This window comes from Notolepis coatsorum (assembly GCF_963971535.1).
Source record: "Notolepis coatsorum genome assembly, chromosome: 17".
Lineage (NCBI taxonomy): Eukaryota > Metazoa > Chordata > Actinopteri > Aulopiformes > Paralepididae > Notolepis > Notolepis coatsorum.
The window spans coordinates 37,382,813-37,406,481 of record NC_140181.1 but is presented as its reverse complement, the minus strand read 5'-3'; the positions used below and the strand labels follow the sequence as shown (position 1 = coordinate 37,406,481).

Genomic DNA, 23,669 nt, shown 5'->3' with positions numbered 1-23,669 from the left:
ACTCCTCACCTACAAAATTTTAAATGGGCTTGCACCGCTCTATCTATCTGATCTCATCTCCCGATACTCGCCCGCTCGTGCTCTGCGCTCACAAAATGCGGGGCTTCTATCGACCCCTAGGGTTAAAAAGAAATCCGCCGGCCACAGAGCCTTTGTCTACCGCGCTCCCTACCTGTGGAACAAATTACCTGCCGTCATCAGGGGCGCCTGCTCTGTCGAAGCTTTTAAATCCCTGCTTAAGACTCATCTTTTCTCTCTCTCCTTCAACCTACCTTGATCTCACCTGGTCGGGGACTGACCTTTAGATTAATCTGTGTAGTTTAGTTATGGTACAGGGTACTACATGGTACCACTGGGTAGTTTACTATAGGGTAGTTTAGTTAGGGTACAGGGTACTACATGGTACCACAGAGTACTACTTGGTACTGCATGGCATTACAGGGTACTACATGGCTTACATAGCTCTACATGGCACCACAGGGTACTACATGGCACTACAGGGTACTACAGGATACTACGGGGTACTACATGGCACTATGGGGTACTATAGGGTACTACATGGCACTACGGGGTACTACATGGCACTACAGGGTACTACATGTCTGCTCCTTTGCAGCACCACAAACATGGGAACTCTCTAACTCTTCCCCCCCCCCCTCTCCCCCCCCCCCCCCCCCCCTCCCTCCCCCTTCTCTCTGAGTACCCGTCTCCTGGCGCTGACCAAGGTGATGGATGCCTCGGGGTCTTGGCCAAGCTTGTAGTGACTGCTCTACATGCACCTCCGAGGCATTGGATCAGTTATTCACCGCCGTCTGTCCGTGGTCCTGTCAACTGATTAACAGACTGTTAACAGATTAACAGTCAATGCGGTTTCATTGCTGGGTTAAGTACTTCTATTCTATTCACATAATACGCTTACTTCATATATCTACTCCATTCACATATATGCCTACCACTTGTATCTATTGCTATGTCCGCCTACTACAATCTCATGAGCTGTCTAACGCCTGTCCCGTCTCCCTGTCTTCCTATGACTTGCTGTCCTGGAGTGTTGACCGGAGTGTTGGACGTCCCGTGACGAAGGCCGGGAGATTGCGACCCCCTCTGCGTGCCCCCCTGTCTTCGGAGGTCTCGTAGTGGTGACCGGAGTGCCGGATGTCCCGCGATGATGTCGGGGAGTTCGCGACCCTCTCTGCGCCACCCCCCTTCCCCCTGTCTCCGGCTGTCCCTGAGCAACGACCGGAGTGTTGAATGTCCCGTGACTAAGACGGGGAGGACGTGACCCTCTTGCGCCGCCCCGGTGCCTCAAATAGATCCGCTATCAACTCTATCTTTAATCTTTCAAAATGTTCAGTTGCTATCGCTATTAGCTCTATCTTTAATTTTTCAAAATGTACAGTTGCTATTGCATGCACTCATCTGTGTTTCACCACACACATGAGTGCATGCTTACCAACTGTCCGTCTGCAACACTACTATCACCGACATCTAAGAAGGGAGATCCCCCCTTGAACGGCCCTTCTAAGGTTTCTCTCCTCCACATTGCCTGTGGAGCTTTTTTTCCCTATTATTAGGTTTTAGTGAGTTTTTCCTTACCTTCGCGTGGGGTATGTCTGGGAGTGCTTGCATTCTTTCATTTATTTGCATTCATCTAAAAAATGTTTGGACCCTATGGTGTTCTTGTTCTGTTCTTGACTTATTGTTATGTTGTCTTCTTGACTTGTTTAAAGAAGACCTGTACGGCCCATGGGGACATTAACGTGTGTTGTCGGGCCCTATAAATAAATTTGATTTGATTTGATTTGACTTACAGGGATGGAGTAGGAGCGCGCAGGCTAGACGTCTGGAGTGGAGCGCGTCGGCTTGAAGAGCGGGCCGGCTCGGGGTCTGGAGTGGGGCGCGTCGGCTTGAAGAGCGCGCCGGCTCGGAGAGCGCGCCGGCTCGGAGAGACGCATCCTCCCGTAGAGGATTAGGAAGCGATGCGCGTCTGGAGTAGTAGCGCGCCGGCTAGACGTCTGGAGTGGGGCGCGTCGGCTTGAAGAGCGCGCATCCCCCCGTAGGATAGGGAGCGATGTGCGCCGGCTTGGAGAGCGCGCCGGCTCGGGGTCTGGAGTGGGGCGCGTCGGCTTGAAGAGCGCGCATCCCCCCGTAGGATAGGGAGTGATGTGCGCCGGCTTGGAGAGCGCGCCGGCTCGGGGTCTGGAGTGGGGCGCGTCGGCTTGAAGAGCGCGCCGGCTCGGAGAGCGCGCCGGCTCGGAGAGACGCATCCTCCCGTAGAGGATTAGGAAGCGATGCGCGTCTGGAGTAGTAGCGCGCCGGCTAGACGTCTGGAGTGGGGCGCGTCGGCTTGAAGAGCGCGCCGGCTCGGAGAGCGCGCCGGCTCGGAGAGACGCATCCTCCCGTAGAGGATTAGGAAGCGATGCGCGTCTGGAGTAGTAGCGCGCCGGCTAGACGTCTGGAGTGGGGCGCGTCGGCTTGAAGAGCGCGCATCCCCCCGTAGGATAGGGAGCGATGTGCGCCGGCTTGGAGAGACGCATCCTCCCGTAGAGAATTAGAGAAGCGATGCGCGTCTGGAGTAGTAGCGCGCCGGCTAGACGTCTGGAGTGGGACACTGGAAAACCTCCCGTAGAGAATTAGAGAGCGCACCGGCTGTGTCCCACTCCAGGCAAACGGCGACAGGTGGCGATGGCTGGCACCTCGTCTCACGCCGGAGAAGAACCAGCATACAGATACAGATAAGATACGGAACGACCCGACGAGGACTGGAGGGGAAGTCCAGGTATTTAAAGCCCTCTGGGGCGCTAATTAGAACACACATCAGGTGCGTGATGGTAATTGATACTTGACTTAGAAGTGTGTGTTCGGCACGGACCAATCAACACAGAATCCTCACAGTACCTTAAAGGAACGGAGCGAGGCAGGGAATGCAATAAATCAACAAAGTACCTTAGAGGAACGGAGCGAGTGGGTGGGAAGACAGGGAATTAAAGGTCCAGGGAACAGGCGAACCTCACACATACACTCTTACCAGGGGTCAAAACAATGCCACTTACTGCTTTTTATATAGAAATAAAATGTATATTATGCATAATTGAGTTTGGAATTTTGGCCCGGCCCTCCAACATATTTTCAGTTGCTCATTCGGCCCCCTGGGGAAAATAATTGCCCTAGACCTAGACGTTCTCATTCCACACCAGATGTGAATCCACAATCAGAGGCTTCTGTCTCTTCCCCTGTAACGGGGGAGAGTATAAACGTTTGACCAGCCCAGAGGACAACGCAAGTTCGTTCTGCTTGGAACAGTAGGTTTTGCGTCTCTTAATATCCCTCTAGACTATTTTGTCTTTCCTGAGTATTGTGATTGCATTTCAACATTCTGATAGTAGTCGTTTTTTGATGCGCGTAATCTATCTTCCAATTGTTAATCCTAACCTCGTTCTCTCCCCTGTAGCTTGGTTAGATGTTTTGCTAGTTAACTAACCTCGTGTCTCTTCTCTTGTGTCTAGTGTGGAAGGACGCCGCCCTCGAACCACGCCACGCTCGTCGCGTTCATCCACTCGCTTGCCCCTCCCGTGTTTTTCCCCCCACCTCGCCTACCCCTCGTGTTTAATTCCCTCTGGGATCCCTATATTGTTTCCTGGCGTTGTTAGGCAACCCCGGACACCACTACATATTCAACACGGTAAGACTCCATTCTACATATTAATACACACACACATGGGGCGGAATCCACAGAGGCTTTGCGCGCTTTTTCCGAAGCAAAGCCGGCGCATCTCACTCTCAAATGAATGAAACGGGGTTGCTCATGTGTAACATAGGCTTTGCGTCCGTGCAATTGGCGTATATTTAAATGAGGTAATATGGGCGGAACATCTCCCCTTTCTATGTAAATGAGCCTCTAAACAGGTGATCATGGCAGCAGTAATTGTAGCAGACAGGCATGACCGTGAAAGAGTATAGAATATCTCGAACGACAATATCAAATCAAGATATTGAGCATCGTACTTATTTAAATATCGTTATATAACGTTGTGGGCTTTGGCGTAATGCTCGTATAAACATAATCTAATTTGAGCGACAAATATAAAGCCACATGCAGAGATATATCGCTATAGTGGCTGTATACAGCACGCACCTGCACGTATTGGGACGGGACGGAGAAGAGTTACCATTAGTTTGCAAGCCACTCACCTGCACGTTACGTATTGGAACGGAGAGAAAGATACCGTTAGTTGGGGAAGAAAAAGTGAGAGAGAGAGGAGATAGTTGTTTTTTGCCACAACGCGGTATGGTAACGTTGGTGAAGTGAATGACCAGTTCAAAACGGTATCGTAATATCGCCAAAGCCAGGAGAAGTGAGTGACATACTCCAACACCGAAGACCAGCGTTTTGGACTATATGAAGCCGGTCCGTACGAGACCCCCCTATCCAGCGACTACCCGACTGGTTGCATGTAAATTTTATTAGCCCCAGGATATTAATGTGACCACAGGATATTAATGTGATATGTTACATGTGTGTTTTTATGTTACACATTAAATGTAATAATTCAACTTGGTACCCCTGTCCCCTCCAGTTAATAAGAGTGTCCGCCATTTTGTGTACATTTAATATTGGTTAATATATCATTTAGTATAGTATTTGCCAAACTCATTATTTAAATACAGTCAGGGTTGTGTAGCCCCTTAGCTACAGTCTGTTTGTTATTTCTTCCCCTATAAGCGACCATAGGTTTTATGAAAGGCGCTATATAAAACAAAGTAATTATTATTATTATTATTATTATTATTATTATTATTATTATTATTATTATTATTATTATTATTATTATTATTATTATTATAAAATTAATAATTAATTAATAATAACTCCTCTCCTTCACTAGAATATAATCTAATTATGAAATCAAATATAGGCCAGGGCTTTACAACTTAATAAAGAGAATGAATACAATTAAATAGGATATAAACGGAATTATATAATATTAAATATTATATAATTATAGCACTATATTCTATTGTATATGGTATACATTTAATTTCGTTTCTATCCCATTTCATATATATTCAATATCTTTATTAAGTTGTAAAGCCCTGGCCTATATCTGATTTCATAATTAGATTATAGTGAAGGAGAGGAGTTCTTATTAATTAATTATTTATTAACTTTTAATTTAATAATAATAATAACAACTTCAGAATAATAATAATCATGACATTGCATTACTGCTGATCAGCACCTATATCAGAAATAAATGTTTACTGTATTGATCATCTCAGAACCAGCATTTGAAATGTCAGTGCTTAGCCTTATTTCTAAATCACGCGTTGCGAAGGCTATTGGCACTCGGCTTTATATTTCTCGAACAAGTTAGATACTGTTCATAACTCATAAGATCTATTTTCTTTAGTATTCCGTTCATTTTGTATTGTATTTAGTTTACTTCGTAAGAGGAGTGCAAAAGCAGGACAACAGTAAGATTTTGGTGGGACAAAGTGGGTCAGATAGATAATGTAAATTCTTTAATTAGAATAACTGGTCTTCACCGAATAGATAAAGGTTAAATACAGATTAAAATACAGAATTAGATCTCTCCACATTCGAAGGAACGGCATGTGTCATTTGCTGTTGTTGGTTTTAAATGCAGGTTTCTTTTTACTGCTTTCCATCTTGATTTCTAGTTTCTTTTCTTTTTTTGGACAGCGCGCTAAACTTGACAGCTCGCTACATTTTGACACAGACATTTCTGCCAAGAGGCTGTCAGGGGTGCAGAGTGCAGACTGCTCGCGAGCGAGCCACACATATATTGGCCGTGTCTGCGCTGGTATCTCATCGAGCAATGTGCTTTCGTGGATAGCTCGCAGACGCAGAGCAGGCTCCACGGATGCAATTTGCTTCGCGCAATCCATTCTCTGTGGATTCCGCCCATAGTCATCTGCTTTCACATTTTGGTAAAGACACACTTCATTATCCCAGGCCTCCGACCTGTCCGCACTACACCACCACTATCGTTATTGTTGTATTACTCTGTTTTGTCTTTGAACTTTTGTTGAATAAATACACGCTGTTTTTGGCGTTTTCCTGTTGAACCAGTCGCATTGCTTTATTACGGGTCCCGTTCCTCTGTTCCCATAACAATCTATTTTCTACTTCCATCTATTCTCTACTATATACTATTAAGGCTGCAACGATATGCCATTTGGAAGAATAGATAAATCGGGACCAAATTATCGATAAATATCGATATTTTTATTAGTATAATTTATTTATTTATTAATTAAATTTTTTTTATTTAAACAACTAATTTATGTTTATTTTGCAGCAATTTTTTGTTGTTACCGCCATCTTTAATGTTACAGATTTCCCCATTCAAAACTACCACAGCGATCCTTCTCATTTTATAGTCGTGGTCTCTGGATGTGATGGAGGAGTGCACTGCATATTGAATGCACAGTGCAGAGTTGCTATTCAACTGAATTTACATGAAATGGGGATGTTTTAACTAAAACATGCCACAAGACCTAGTATTTTAGTATAGTATAAAGTATTTATAATTATCGATATATCGATAAGTGGTCTCAGCCTTATATACTATAATATTATTTTATAATAATGACTGTAATAAACACACACATAATCACAGATAAACTGACCTGCTGGCATGTTTCAGGTTTAAACTGACCTGTTGTCATGTTTCATGTTTAAACTGACCTGTTGTCATGTTTCATGTTTAAACTGACCTGTTGTCATGTTTCAGGTTTAAACTGACCTGTTGTCATGTTTCATGTGAAGGAAATCGGTGGTGGTTTTCAATGTATGTGATGTATAGATTATAAAAAGGGGCCAGGTCAGAGAGGTCAGAAATGTGCTTGCCTTAGCAGACGGTGATAGAAGACGTGGTTCAGAGCGAGCAGGAGTCACTGAATAGCAGCACACTGAGCAGGGGATGTTGACATTCCGATCTGGAACACATTGATAACAGCGAGTGTGGACGCAGGCGATGGAGGTTTTGACAGTAATGAAACGTTTTGAAATGTGTGAAAGGTTATTAACAGTTGTCATGACAGCGCGTCGCATGACAACCAGAAGAGGGGCGGGGCCGTTGTTGCTATGACGGAGATCATATAAATCGAACAGTGGTTCCGGGTAAGGGCAGAACAAAAGAAACAAATTCCACAGGAGGGAAGATACCATCAGAGACTCTCATCCCTCTCACCCTCGCCGGTGGGGGGGGGGATGACACATCATCATTAGCTTCGGCTAACGGGAGAAGGGTTCTGGCTAGACAAGGCCTGAGCCACCATTGGACTGAATAACAGCAGAGACGATAGCAATGAAAATACAATCTGATAACATCTGGGCTGAGGCTTCTGTTTATATCAATAAACAACGCTCTTTCAAGAAAGGTATGCTGTCAAGGTGTCGAATTCTTACGAAGGTGGTGAAACATTATGGTGGCGGATCGCACTAACGGGGAGAGATAAGGATTGTACAGCCAGTATATGAGACGTCAGGATCATTAAAAGTACACAACGCAGAGGAGAGAGGATAACACAAGAAGACGTGATACTGGCCGAATTGATCAGAATCTAACACATGTTTAAACTGACCTGCTGTCATGTTTCAGGTTTAAACTGACCTGTTGTCATGTTTCATGTTTAAACTGACCTGTTGTCATGTTTCATGTTTAAACTGAACTGTTGTCATGTTTCAGGTTTAAACTGACCTGTTGTCATGTTTCATGTTTAAACTGACCTGTTGTCATGTTTCATGTTTAAACTGAACTGTTGTCATGTTTCAGGTTTAAACTGACCTGTTGTCATGTTTCATGTTTAAACTGACCTGTTGTCATGTTTCATGTTTAAACTGACCTGTTGTCATGTTTAAACTGACCTGCTGTCATGTTTCAGGTTTAAACTGTCACAATGTGGTGGTGTAATGAATGAATGTATTCACACACACACACACACACACACACACACGATATATTACATATACATATCTTCATGTGAAAACATCATCGTCGAGATTGTGTGCATGTGCCAGGTCTCCCAAGAAGCTATTTAAAGCTTTTGGAGGGAGCCTGATAAAGATATAAACAAAATATAAACAAACAAAAACATACAATGTGGGTAGGCTTAGACACCTACCTACTAACAAACATACAACATAGATACATAAATACAGACAATTAATATACCTAAGTATGGATTCTATTTAGAGATATGATTTAAGCAGTTCCTCTTTCAGTGATTTTTTGAAGGTTGTAATGGATTTTGACAGATTCAGACTCTCGTCGAGCTCGTTCCAGATCTGCGGGCCCCTGCATGCTATACTTAGGCTGGCACATTTGAGTTTTCTCCTCTTGCCAAAGATAAGATGCCTATTTCTTGTGTTGTGGATGTGCAGTGGACGGCAGACTGGGACAAGCTCAGACAGTCTGTGATTCATGTTGATACAACTTGATACATAATTGATGCATTTTGGTGTACATTAAACTCAGCAAGCCTCAGGAGACCAAAGCGATGGAACAAAGGGCGTGAGGGTGACCAAAGCGATGGAACAAAGGGCGTGAGGGTGTATTAAACCTGGACCATGACACTACTCTTAGTATTTCTTTTTGTAAACTTTCAAGTTTCTTGAGATGGCTGGGGTAAGTGTTGCACCATATGACATTACAATAATTAATGAGGGGTTCATACAAAGTTTTATAGAGAGTGAGAAGGGCAGGTAAGGGTAGAAAATAACGTATTTTACAGAATAAACCAACATATTTGGACAGTTTTGTTAGTAGATATTTAATGTGTTATTTGAAATTTAGTGACTCATCGATGATGACCCCCAGGAATTTTGTGGACACCACTCTTGACAGCTCCTTTCCATTAATCTTAATGCAAATATGATCAGTGCGCATCCAATTTGAGTGAAAAACAATAAAGTTTGTTTTGCTGAGATTTAGTGATCATTTATTGCACTTAACCTCTTAAGCCCGGAGCCCCATTTTCTGAAAATCCGCCTAAAATACATACCTAAGTAAATGGAATATTGCTCCACTTCTACACAGCTTCATTTGCATATTATTGGGACATCTATGGACCTCAGTGAATGTATTCCCAGTGTCAGAAATATTGTGTCTATTACTAGGCTTGCTTAAATTGTGATGAAACAAAGGAGAATATGAATTATGATTTTTCTTTGCATCTTTGACAGTGATGCTAATAATGACCTAGCCCCTTTTGCGACTGCAGTGCTGGGGCTCTACCGCAGTCACTCTCAGCTAGACCGCGACCATTTTCAAAATAAGGTACCAAGCGTGATTGCGGGGCTCGGGGTTGGTCAAAAATATATCATATATGAATTTCAAAGATACCCAGCGTACAATATGGGTTTAACACAGCTTTACAGTGGGGTCTGGAAGCTCGGAGTTGCTAATAAACAGTTTAAATCATTGTTACTCCACGAGTGGTACTCACAGAGCGAGCCGTGTATTTCCGCCTGTAATGCCTGGACCAGGCAGCCAAATGCCTGGTGCGCATGTGCGGTGACACCAATGGCGGAAATACACGGCTCGCTCAAAAGCGTATCTCCCTCGGATGCCTTCACAGTCTTACGTGCAGATCGTACCCCTGGCTCAGGAAAGACCATTGGCGGCGGAGTCTGCCTCATCACGAACAATTCCTGGGTTAATCCCGAGGGGGTGCAGGTTCTCTCAAACTCGTGTTCGCCGGACTTGGAACATCTTTCTATCCTGTGTCGTCCGTTTCATCTCCCGAGGGAGTTCACCGCGGTCGTCATGACTGCCGTGTATATCCCCCCACACGCGAATACGGGCAAAGCGCTGGGCGAACTACACGATAATCTCAACAGACACCAGATCAAACACCCAGACGCAGCGATGGTAGTGGCCGGCGATTTCAACCAGGCCAACCTGAAGAAAGTGATGCCGTCCTTTTTTCAGCACATCGCTTGCTCCACCAGAGGGAAAAACACACTCGACCACTGTTATTCCCCGTTCAAAGCCGGTTACAAGGCAGTAGCCGCTCCGCCATTAACGGGGTCCACAAGCTCGAGCGATCATGACTCCATCTTGCTATTTCCGGCATATCAACAGAGATCACGTGACGCCGTCGTGTCACGTGAGACAAAGAAGTGGACCGACGAATCAGAGGCCACGCTCCAGGACGTGCTTACAGACACGGATTGGGATATGTTCAAAGGAAGCGCCAGTGACGTCAGCGAGCTAGCAGACACAGTGGTGTGTTATATCACAACAATAGCCGATGGTATTGTCCCCAGGAAAACGGTGCGGATTTTCCCAAACCAGAAACCGTGGGTGGATAGCACTATTAGAGCAGCTCTGAACTCTCGTACCACCGCCTACAACCTGGGTAGAGAGTCAGGAAACATGGAGGAGTATAAGGCTTCAGTCTATACTCTACGCAAGGCTGTCAAACTTGCTAAGAGGACATATGCTGATAAACTGGAGACACAAATGGCACAAAACGACACAAGAGGATTATGGCAGGGACTGAAGACAATAACTGACTATAAAGTCAGCGCCCCCTCAATGGGGAGCGACGACGCCTCCCTCGCGGACAAGCTCAACATCTTCTACGCTCGGTTTGGTGTAGACAGTGGCGCTGCTGGCTCTCCGGCTAGTGACGTCACTGGCGCGCCGGCTGTTGTGGAGGGGGGGGGGCAACCGCGAGGGGGGGGGGGACGCTCTCTCGTTGTCGGAACACAGTGTGAGAAGAGCATTTATGCAGGTGAACACCAGGAAGGCTGCTGGACCAGATGGCATAACAGGACGTATACTCAAGACCTGTGCCAACCAGCTGGCCCCTGTGTTCACCGCCATATTTAATCAATCACTGGCGGAGTCAGTGGTCCCTGCCTGCTTCAAGATGTCTACCATCATCCCTGTGCCGAAGAAACCCTCCCCAGCATGTCCAAATGACTACAGACCGGTGGCACTCACCTCTGTGGTCATGAAATGTTTCGAGAGGCTGGTCAAGGACCACATTTGTGCCTCCCTCCCCAGTGATATGGACCCTATGCAATTTGCATACAGGACAAACAGGTCCACCGACGACGCGGTCTCCCAGGTACTGCACAGCACCCTCTCGCACCTTGACCGTCAGAAGGGGGGCTACGTGAGACTGTTGTTCATTGACTACAGCTCAGCGTTCAACACCATAGTCCCCACCAGACTGGTGGACAAGCTGATCGAGCTAGGTCTGAGCTCCGCCCTGAGCGCCTGGGTACTGGACTTTCTGAGCGAAAGACCCCAGGCGGTCAGGGTGGGGGGTCAGACCTCCAACACCATCACCCTGAGCATCGGGTCCCCCCAGGGCTGTGTTCTGAGCCCCCTGCTGTACTCACTCTACACACACGACTGTGTGGCCAAGTTCAGCTCCAACTCCATAGTGAAGTTCGCAGATGACACGGTGGTGGTGGGGCTGATCTCGGACAACGACGAGAAGGCCTACCGGGAGGAGGTTGAGGTACTGGAACGCTGGTGCCAGGACAACAGCCTGCTCCTGAACATTGGTAAAACCAAGGAGCTGATCGTGGATTATAGGAGAGGACAGCAGGAGACGCACACACCACTGATGATTAACGGGGCTACCGTGGACAGGGTGAGCAGCTTCAAGTACCTGGGGGTCCACATCTCAGAGGACCTGACATGGTCAACACACATAGACACAGTAGTAAAGAAGGCGAAACAGCGTCTCTACCACCTGAGACAGTTAAGGAAGTTCAGAGTATCGGGAAAGATACTCCAGTCCTTCTACTCAGGAGCTGTAGAGAGCATCCTGACCGGAAACATCACTGCCTGGTATGGAAACAGCACGGCACAGGACAAGAAGGCCCTACAGAGAGTGGTGCGCTCAGCCGAGCGTACCACGGGTATTGCACTACCCCCCCTGCAGGTTCTATACAACAAGAGGTGCAAATCCAGAGCCTGCAGGATAATGAAAGACCCTCACCACCCCAATAACAGCCTGTTTCAGCTGCTGAGGTCAGGCAGACGCCTGCGAACCCCAGCTACTAGGACAGAGCGGCTTAGGCTCAGCTTCTTCCCCCAGGCCATCAGAGCCATGAACAATGAACATTGAGTGCTCAGAACATTGAACTGTCCACACACAAGCACACATGAACACACACACGACACGCACACTGTGCACGCTCACACACGAGCAGCCACTTAACACTTTAACATGAGCGGGCACACACTCATGTCGCACACACGCACACTTATGGCCAAAGGAAAGGACACTTTAAATTAGAATAACAGGAACAGTGTATTGCACTACCAAAGCTAACTAGCATGTCCCATATGCTCTGTAAATAACTATGTACAGATACCGAGATGTCACTCCATGTTACCTGCTACCTGTTACTGCACAATGTTGTTTCCTTCTTTTGATTCTATTATATGTACCACTGTATTGCACATCGTTGCGGGCAAGACCACCCGCATTTCATTGTATACCTGTATGCCGTGACAATTAAAACTCTTGACTTGACTTATTTTGAAAATGGTAGCGGTCTAGCTGAGAGTGACTGCGGTAGAGCCCCAGCACCGCAGTCACGCAAGGGGCTAATAATGACCAGACATGAAAAACTGCCACTGTTCAGTACCTTCTTGAGATCATGTGTACAAAAAAATCTAAGGAAATGAATAAAGGGAAGATGATTAAACAGAAGGTTCTGTAGATACAGTACTGAATTCTCCTATCCGGACCAATGCAATTTGAAATATTATTTAAGCATTACATCACACGCAGGAGTGGTTTGTGACCAATAAACCATGCCTAGGGGTGGTTGTTAGGCCCGAGGCGCAGCCGAGGGTCGTTAGACCCCCCTAGGCATGGTTTATTGGTCACAAATCACGACTGCACGTGGTGTAAAGCTTTTATACAACTGCCAGATTCATCCAACCTTATTTCTATACAATAAACACACATTAATCGAAGATTTATTGAAAAAACCATCCGCCAGAAAAAGTAGTTCCCACAACTCCATGTGGAAGCAGCTTGAAGTGCATCCAACCAAACTAACACATCCAACTGTGTATTATTGGAATGATTGAGAGAAGTTGCCTCATGTGGAAGCAGCTTGAAGTGCATCCAACCAACTAACACATCCAACTGTGTATTATTGGAATGATTGATTGAAAATTTTATTACCAGATGCAGAATGGGTACAATACAATACGGCTCAATACACACAATTATAAAGTAGGTAAAACAAATTAAAACGTTTTCTTTGCCCTATAGGAAAAAAACGTTTTCTTCGCCCTATTTTTTTATTTATTTATTTTAGCCTAAACTTAACCAGTTGGAAACCAGGGGTACAGTAATAAAATTAGCAATCAACCAATCAATCAATTCAATAGACCATGCTCACTTAAAACAGCGCTGCTTCTCTCTCAGTCTGACTCCCCCGCTGTTGCAGACAGGAGTGTGTGTGTGTGTGTGTGTGTGCGTGTGTGTGTGTGTGTGTGTGTCACAGTGTGTGTGTGCGTGTGTGTGTATGTGTGTGTGTGTGTGTGTGTGTGTGTGTGTGTGTGTGTGTATGTGTGTGTGTGTGTTTGTGGGTACGCCAGCGTCAAGTGAGAGAGAACGCTGCAGTCAGTAGAAAGTAGGAAGGAAGAAATTTAAATCAATCAATTAATCTATCAATCAATCCGCGATTTTTCTTTTGTTCTAGATTGAGTCAAGACCCATCAATTACATCATCCAACATTGTTTAAACGACTAAGACATTCGCTGTGACAGAATCGCTTGATATTTAGTCGTTTAGTCGCCATTAACATATCCATTTGTAAATATTATTGGCCACCTTCTTGTGATCCGGCGGAGTGATGTGATGTGGGTCGGTTGTGGGCGGGTCCTGGGCCAGCAGCGTGGATTGTTGCCAATAAAGACGTGTAAAATGACTGTTTCAGCCAATCAGAATCGAGAAATTTGCATGCCGTTGTATAATATATAATATAGAATAGCAGGCTTATAGATTACCTTATTATAGCCAATTCGCACATTTATTTATATACATATATTATCTTTCAAATGCCCAAGTTCAATTTGGATTTAGTATCACCAGGCGTGCATAAGAACAGATAATGAAATCTACTGTAATGTACAGTAGAGTAGTCCTCCCCACCGCATGTATATATTCCCTCCCCGCCGTATGTATATTTCTCTCCCACCCACCCACCCCCTCCTAATGTACAGTCCCCTCCCCATCATATGTATATACTCTGTCAGGATCTAGGGGTAACAGTACTGTATATTTGAATACCGTTTATGTCACAAATGTATCAGTACTAAATACCTATATGTCCCTATGCCATAAATGTCATGTATGTTGTGTATGTCATAAATGTCTATATGAATTGAAAATGGGGCACCCTGGGGGAGCTCCAGTAGCTCACCGCATATCTCTGCGCTATTTCTGCGTCGGGGAAAACCGTGCTGCGTCACGGATCTGGGGGACTCGAGTTCGATTCCCGGACCCGCCGTCATTTCCCAGAATGTCTTCCCCTGATCTATATCCCGTTTCAACCTATATCTGTCGGTCATGCTTGACCAGAAAAGCAATAAAACGCTAAAAAAAATAAAATAAAAGATGGGGGAGCGGACCGGCAGAGCTTGCGAAGCTCTGCCGCGGCATTATGCAGCCGTAATCCCCCCTGTTTTAACATCGACGGTTAGCTCAACTCGTTCGCCGCCTTGCTGTGGAGCCTGCGGTGCGTTGGTGACAAGTTCGAATCACTTCAATTTTTTTTTTTTCTTTTTTTTTACGTTTAATTAATTTATCATCTCTATATAAACGTGCATTCTTTCGCCGGTTAAGTTTAGGCATTCTTTCGGAGTTGGTTAAGGTTAGGGTTAAGTTTAGGCATTCTTTCGGAGTTGGTTATGGTTAGGGTTAAGTTTAGGCATTCTTTCGGAGTTGGTTAAGGTTAGAGTTTGTCTTAGAGCATGGCAATATTTCTTTCGCCGGTTATGTTTAGGCATTCTTTCGGAGTTGGTTAAGGTTAGGGTTAAGTTTAGGCATTCTTTCGGAGTTGGTTAAGGTTAGAGTTTGTCGCAGAGCATGGCAATAGAATGCAGCCTATTTCCGCACTGCCGCTCTCTCGCGCTGCCGCGGTCACATGGGCGTCGTGGCCAATCAGAGAAACGCTGAACGCAAGTTGGTTGCCTAAAGTATTGACGCTGCCGGGACCTATGCTTCTGGGTAGGGTGTTTCTGAAAATGTTCTAAGCTCATTGAAAGCTGTGGGTGTCCGCTTCAAAATGGCATAAAAAAAAAATACAATTCCCGACTTCAGATTTCCAAGATGGCGGACTTTCGACGGACCGCACGGGCGGAAGAGGTTAAACCAGGTATCTACTTTTTGTAATTCAGCGTTGAGTAAATCTTGTAGCTTGAGTGGATTTTTATGGGAAAAAAACTAATTTGTGTCATCAGCAAATATTACTTTGTGCAGAATTTCAAAAGAGTTGACAAAATAATTTATATACAGGATGAATAGTAAAGGCCCTAGAATTGACCCCTGGGGGACCCCATATTTGATGTCCATTTTTATTGATTTGTGATTGTTTATATCGACATTCTGTTGCCTACCATGTAAATAGCTACTGAACCAATTGAGAGCCAGACCCCTTGTTTACATCAGGGTCCCCCATTTTCAATTCATCATAAAATGTTGGCATTTGTGTCCAGGGGCGTAGCTGGGGGGGGTAGCTTAGGATGATTCCAAGGGCCCAGCACTGGGGGGGGGGGGCCAAAAAATAAAAATAAAAAAATGCTTTTTTTTTAATTTTTACTAGACATCACTCAGGTGTATTATTGATGCTCTCATTGATACTATGTTTGTTTCTGAAGTGTGTGTGTGTGTGTGTGTGTGTGTGTGTGTGTGTGTGTGTGTGTGTGTGTGTGTGTGTGTGTGTGTGTAGGTGTGTGTTTCTGACTTTGAGTCAGAAACAAACATAGTATCAATGAGAGTATCAATAATACACCTGAGTGAAGTCTAATAAAAAAAGAATAATAAAAAAAGAAAATAATAATTTTATCTTTTTTTTCTAAAACGTTAATCGTTAAAAAAGGTTTACGAATTAATAAAAAAATAGTGGCGTTAACAGAATTGTGCGTTAACACTTTGATTGGCGTTCACGTAGATCTACGTTTCTGTCGCCCGATCATTGAGTGCCGGAAACGTAGATCTACATAATTCAGCGGGGCACCTTGTGCATACTGTTCTGAGTGTGTCTGAGCTGGCAGACGGTCTTATACCGCCCTCTAACGCCTTCCGGCATTATTGCACCCCGTTAGAAACTGGTTAGTTTATTTTCTCTACCGAGCTGCGGCATGGGGGCGGCTCCTAAATACACGCTTGTAGGGATGTTTTGGACTACTGACCCCACCCGCCCGTTGAAGTGCAATGCCCAACAACGTCGGGGACAGGATCGCTGTGGATAACTGTCATGGCAATGAGATTATTGGATTCTTTTTTTTGCATTACTTCAGAGACCAGGTAAGGACACCATATATGAAAGCTTGCGTTGATCTGATATTTATTTCTACAGCTATTGAAGCTATCTGTGTTTTATGTGTATGACTGTGTGCCGTTGGGTTGTTGGGCGCGCCGGTCTAAATCACATTGTATGCGTGCACGACAAAGGATAGTAGTGATGATCTAGCATTGATTTCAGGAAGATCCGATAATCAGGCGAAAAATGACAACGTGTTTATTGAATTACACAAAAACGCTGTTTTCGTGTATTTTCCCTGGAATTGCTCAGAAGCGGCCGCACTATGTTCATATTCAAAACGGTATAAAACGTAAATGTACGGATGAAAAAATAATCTGTTTTTTGCATGTTGACCAGAAGCAGCTCAATGAGACTCGGCGGCGTTATTAGACCCATAGATATACTATAAAATATAGGTTTAGCTCTACAAAGTACAACTACGTTTACATGGGGTTAATGGACGGCATGGCCAGGTCACTTCCCGGAAGGGGCGTGGCACTCAATGTGTTAATGGTGCCATAATGGTGCAGTTTCCCGAGTAGAATATTGAAGTCTATGGTGTCAATGACCTTTGATAAGTCCAAGAAAACGCCCACCCCACATTCACCCTGATCAATGGCATCATTTATTTTTTCAATGAGGTCTAATATTGCCATATACAGTACGTTGTTCTCTTTTTCCTGAAGCCGTATTGAGAACTGGTGAGTATATTGAGCTTGTTAGTGTATTCGCTTAATCTGTTATACACAACTCTCTCATACACTTTGGATAGAGCCGGTAAAGCGGATATTGGTCGGTAATTATTTTTGTCACCTGACAAAAATTTTAACTAAATGTAGCACCCTGAAAATATGGCTATTATTCAGAAGTGCTGACTTGCCTTTTATCTCCCCTGGTGCACCAAGACATACTAACTAGTTTCCATTAATATTCCCTCGAACAATGACGCGGACTTCTCCTTCTTCTACCGGCTGGAATATGGATTATGAACAGTAACACTGGGTCATATTCTTTCATCCAGTGCTTCCCTGTGGGGCTAGTTGGCGGTACCAGCAGGGGGCGCGGTGGCAGGCAGAGAGCGTACGAGAGAGACGGAGAAGGAAGCAAGCCAATGGAGACGGAAGGGGGGAGAACGAGCCTCTTTGAGTTTGGACTTGGATGTGATCGGTCATGTCTCGACAGAGCCCCCGTTGTGGACCACACGGGCGAACGTATTGAACTTGAGTATATGACGGGTTATCCCGTGATAGTGCGTGAGTAAGAGAAACTGAACCAAGGACTAACGTCCATAGATAGCGCGTTATAGTAGCAGTGTGTGCGGTATATTTAGCATGCTGCTAACGGCTATATTGACTCCAGTATACACCGAGCGCGAGGCGCTGAAGAGACCGGTGGTGTAGCCAGTCACGTTGCGCAACAGTATAACCGTGTAGCAGGTGGGCTGTTTGGGACCCAGAGAGTAGCTTCAGTTTAGGGTAGGGCCAGAGTATTGCTGCGCGTCAACCCAGCGCCGGCCGTCAACAACTAGTCTTCGCCGGCGTCAACGTCTGCTCTGCACCGGCCGTCTTCAGGCCAGCACGGGAGTTCGTCCCGACCAGCACGCGCCCTCAGCCCGCTACTGCCCCTCTGCTCCAGCCCCGCTTGCTAACGCCCGTGACGAGAGCGTTCGACGCCATCTTGCGACCTGGACGGTGGTGGCGCGGCGAGGCCGCCATTTTGGTTGAGTACAATAGAGCTTTGATGCTCCGGATCTATTACACAGTACACAGTGTGATGCGGCCTACGGGTGAAGCTAACGTTGCTAAATCCAGTTCATAGGGGTACCCCATACACATTATATGCCGGCATTAGTATAAGACTTTTGTTTTGGTACAGTGGGCCCACATTTTTGATTTCCTTTGAGTGTGATAACGTGTGGTTCTTGAATAATAATTTCCCATTCAATTAACCCTTTCCCTGTGGGGAGGTTCTAGACCTGTGACTCCATAAGTAAAGCCTTAGAGAGGTATTGTACATGGAACTGACCCAGACGTGGGTGATGAGTCAAACACATTTGAAGTATATTATCCCTGGTACTAACCCAGAGGTGGGTGTATAATATAGGTGGCTATAAGGTGTTGAGTTACAATCTGAGTAATAGTAGGAATTCATTCTAGTTGACTATCCCTATTAAATCTTTGTAACTGAACCGTACCAATTAACATAAAACATTGAATGGGGTTCTGTGTGCGTGTCCCTTCCTGTGCCCAGTCTTAACCATTTTGGTGTGGGTAACGTTACTGCAATTAACCCCTTCCTATTCAACCTTCCCTTTCTTACTGTAAGGTTTCTAGTGTCACTGAGGGAGGGTACTGCTTGCGGGGGGAACCAAGTTATTTATTTACAATTCAGTCACTAGGTGTGGGAGGGTTAAAGGAGTAATTGGGGGAAGTGAGAGCGTGTTGGGGAGTACTGCTGACCGCCCTGGAAGGGAGAGGAAGACCAGAGTACCAGACCAGGTTGGTAAATCCCGGGCCCCATCCACTCCCACTGCCAGCCTCCAGTTGATGCTCCAGACCCAAAGACGGAGGTGCAGTTAGCCAGAGATCTACTGTGTCTCGCTACCCAGTGACTGTGCACACCCGTTCCCACGAAGCAGGGATAATCCACCCTGCTACATAAACAATAAAAACAAAACCTCTCAGTAACAACTGGAAGAGGGGGGGGGGGAGGAAACACAATAACTAACTCTAAATACTAACATCTAACACGGGGAACACTTACTTGAAACATGGAACGTGAAACAAGGACAGCGCACACAGAGAACAGGAAACAAGGAACTCAAATACACAGGAACAAATGACAAACGAGAAACACCTGGGATGATTACAACTGGAGACACCTGGGAGGAGAAACAGACTGATAAAGAACTACAAGAAACAACACAATGAACTACAACTATGGATGACAAGACAAACACCAGACACTGGGACAAAACAAGCAGACTACAGACACTAAACGGAGAACCTAATAACAGACAGTAACTACAAAGACTAAGACTAAACAAGTTTCAAGTTCAAGTTTCAAGTTTCTTTAATAGTTGTCATACAGAAGTACAGAATACTTTTGTACAAAATGCTTCTTACTGTTGCGCTCCAGAGACTGTGCATGACAAGATAAGTATGAAATAAAAACATAGTAAAAATTAGAAGAAAAAAAAGAGGTCACAGTGTTCAGTTTAGACATATGTACAATGTTCGTAGACGTAGTTACCATACAATATACAATACTGTGCAGTGTACTAATATACAATACTATATAGTGCAAGGCATAAATGGACAAGGTGCAGTTTAGGTACAATTCACAGTAGGTGTACGAGTTGTAGTGCAAATCCTTTATCAATAAATATAAAGTGTAAGTGTGTTTGTGTGATCTAAAGTGTGGAGAGTGGGTGCTGCAGTGTGTTGTTTGTTTGAGTGAGTGTGTGTGTGCGTGTGGGTGTGTGTGCTGTGTGCATTTGATGGTTGTTGCATAGTGATTATTGTTCGTTTAGCGATTATTGTTCGTTTAGCAGCCTGATGGCCTGGGGATAGAAGCTCCTTCTGAGTCTTTCTGTGCTCGCCATAAGACTCCGGTATCGCTTGCCTGACGGCAGCAGTTCAAAGAGGCAGTTGTTCGGGTGGCTCGAGTCCTTAATAATTCTCTTAGCCTTCCCCTTGCACCGCTTGTTGTAAATGTTCTGGAGGGTGGGAAGCCCCCCTCTAATTGTGCGTTCGGCTGAACGTGTCACTCTTTGTAGTCTGCTACGGTCTTGTGCAGTGCTATTCCCAAACCAGGAGGTGATGTTGCCGGTCAGGATGCTCTCTATTGTACATGAGTAGAAGTTCCTAAGGATCTTCTGACTGACTTGGAACTTCCTTAGGCGCCTGAGGAAGTAGAGGCGTTGTCGTGCCTTCTTCACAACACTGTCAATGTGTGTGGTCCATGTCAAGTCCTCGGATATGTGGGCTCCGAGGTACTTGAAACTGTTCACTCTCTCAACTGGTGCCCCGTCGATGCTGAGGGGGCTGTAGTCCTTGACCCCCGACCTCCTGAAGTCCACAATCATCTCTTTTGTTTTGCTGACGTTCAGGGAGAGGCAGTTCTCCTGACACCACTGTGACAGGTTCTCTACCTCTTCCAGGTAGGCCCTTTCGTCGTTGGCAGAGATCAGGCCCACCACTACTGTGTCATCAGCAAATTTGATGATGGTGTTGTTGTTCCGCTGTGCTACGCAGTCATGTGTGTACAGGGAGTAGAGGAGGGGGCTCAGAACACAGCCCTGGGGGGCCCCTATGTTGAGCGTGATGGATGAGGAGGTGCAGTTGCCGGCTCTTACCACCTGGGGTCTGCCCGTCAGGAAGTCCAGGACCCACTGGCACAGGTCATAGTTCAAGCCCAGGTCCCTGAGCTTGGCTATGAGTTTGGAGGGGACTATGGTATTGAATGCTGAGCTGTAGTCGATGAACAGCATTCTCACATAGTTCCCCTTCCTCTTGTCCAGATGTGATGCTGCTGTGTGCAGCACATGGGCTATGGCGTCCTCCGTGGACCTGTTGGGGCGATATGCAAATTGCAGAGGGTCCAGGTTGATGGGGAGGGAGGAACAGATGTAGCCCTTCACTAGCTTCTCAAAGCACTTCATGGCTATGGAGGTGAGGGCTACAGGGCGGTAGTCGTTGAGGCAAGCGGGCGTAGATTTTTTGGGTACAGGGATGATGGTGGACTTCTTCAGACAGGTGGGGATGACGGCCTGTTCCAAGGACAGGTTGAAGATGTCAGTGAATACCGGGGCCAGTTGGTCGGCACAGACTTTTAGGACGCGGCCGGGGATGCCGTCCGGTCCTGCTGCCTTCCTGATATCCACTTTTTTAAAGATCCGTCTCACCTCATGCTCTGTTACCCTGAACACTGAGTCTCCATCAGCAGACCCCCCCCCCCCCCATTGCCGTGGTTTGTAGGCTGGTGTTGTTATTCACAGCCTCAAACCTCGCATAGAAGGAGTTGAGATCATTTGCTAAGGAGATGTCACTGTTCAGTTTGAGGGGGGTTCCTTTGTAGTCTGTCATTGTTCTGAGGCCCTGCCACATGCCTCTAGAGTCAGCCTGTTCAAACTGAAGTTCAACTTTATCCCTGTAACGCCGTTTTGCCTCTATTACTGCTCTCCTGACGTTGTATCTTGCCATCTTGTGTTCTTCCATGTTGCCTGTCACCAGCCCGGTGTTGTATGCTGATGTGCGCACTTTCAGAGCCTCACGGACGGATTTGTCTACCCAGGGCTTTTGGTTTGGGTAGATATTAATTTTGGTGGTGGGGATTATTACTTCTACCTGAGTACAGACATAGTCAATCACCGTTTCGGTGTATTCGTTAATATTGGCTGTGTTATCACGGAGTACACTCCATTCTGTGCTTCCCAGCACTGCTTGGAGTGACTCTACTGACGTCACGGTCCAACGTTTAACCTCTCGCGAGACCACCGGCGTTCGCTTGAGACACTGTTTGTACTTAGGCAAAAGAAAAATTGCAACGTGATCGCTTTTACCGAATGGACTAAGAGCCTGTGACTTGTACCCATTCTTAAATTGCGAGTATACATGGTCTAATATGTTCTCGCCTCTGGTGGGACAGGTCACATGCTGATAGAAATTCGGCAGCACCTTTTTAAGACGCGCGCTGTTGAAATCCCCCAAGACCAAAATGGCCGCGTCAACGTTAGCTGCCTGGAGTTTGTTTACCTCGTCGTGAAGTTTTGAAAGTGCGACCTCAGTGTTCGCGTGTGGTGGAATGTACACTCCGATGAGGATGATGGACGTTAACTCTCTTGGGAGGAAGAAGGGTCGACATTTTATCGTGATAAACTCCAGGTCTGGGGAACAGTGGTTAGACATTTCCTTTGTGTTGCCTAAATCGCACCACTCCTTGTTTATCATGAAGGCGATGCCGCCTCCTTTCTTCTTTAGTGACTCTAATGCCGTCCGGTCTTTTCGTAGAACGAAGAAATGGTCTGCCGGTTCTATTGCATGATTCGGGACATCTGGACTCAGCCAAGTTTCTGTGAAACAGAGGACGTTACAATCCCGAATGTCCCTCTGGAATTGGATCCTTGCTCTGATGTCGTCCAATTTGTTTCCTATCGATTGCACATTGGCCAACAATATGCTGGGCAATGTGGTTCTGTGTCGTTTGGACCTCAGTCTGTTCCGGACCCCGGCTCTCTTTCCTCGTCTTCGCGGCAGCTTTTTTTCTTGTCCGTGGCCGGCATAACAAAGGATCTCGGTGGGCCATTTCTGCTGTTCAGCGATCCGATCCAGAGAGCAATCCAAACGGTAAGTTTTTCTTAATCCAATGTCAATGATTGACTGACGGTCATACACATATAATGCACCAACAGTTGGTGCAAATAAAATAAATAAATAAATAAATAAAAAAATAAAACAGTTAACCTAATACAAGACAAGAAGAGTAACACTAGACTAACAGGGGAACATTAAGAAGGGCAAGAGAGAGAAGGGGAGAGAGAAAGAGCAAAAGAGAGAGAGAAGGGAAAGAACACTAAGGGACAGATAGATGAGAAACACACATACAGGGACAGGGTGAGGTAGAGCAGGGGAGAACAGTCCATGGACCGGTGGGACGTTACATAAACTGACCTGCTGTCATGTTTCAGGTTTAAACTGACCTGCTGTCATGTTTCAGGTTTAAACTGACCTGCTGTCATGTTTCAGGTTTAAACCGACCTGCTGTCATGTTTCAGGTTTAAACTGACCTGCTGTCATGTTTCAGGTTTAAACTAACCTGCTGTCATGTTTCAGGTTTTAACTGACCTGCTGTCATGTTTCAGTTTTAAACTGACCTGTACATTTCTTCTTCTCAGGGTCGATCTTGATTCCTGGTCGGGTCAGTTTGCACCTGAAGTCGTCCTCCCAGAACTCAGCAAACCAGATGTTCCTGCGGTTGTTTTCCAGAGAACGGGACGTAAAGTACTGGTCAAAACCTGAGAGAGAGAGAGAGAGAGAGAGAGAGAGAGAGAGAGAGAGAGAGAGAGAGAGAGAGAGAGAGAGAGAGAGAGGGAGAGAGAGAGAGAGAGAGAGAGAGAGAGAGAGA

General features: G+C 45.7%; 1 protein-coding gene across 1 annotated transcript in view; it reads right to left on the bottom strand.

Moving 5' to 3' along the window:
• LOC311244009 (metabotropic glutamate receptor 8-like) overlaps positions 1 to 23,669 on the bottom strand; it is a gene marked incomplete at its 3' end in the record, with an annotated part of 78,347 nt that overhangs the window by 44,684 nt on the left and 9,994 nt on the right. Inside the window, exon 3 of the mRNA XM_084333418.1 lies at positions 23,419 to 23,559. Coding sequence (XP_084189544.1) covers positions 23,419 to 23,559 — 141 coding nt within the window. The remainder of the gene's footprint in view (positions 1 to 23,418; positions 23,560 to 23,669) is intronic.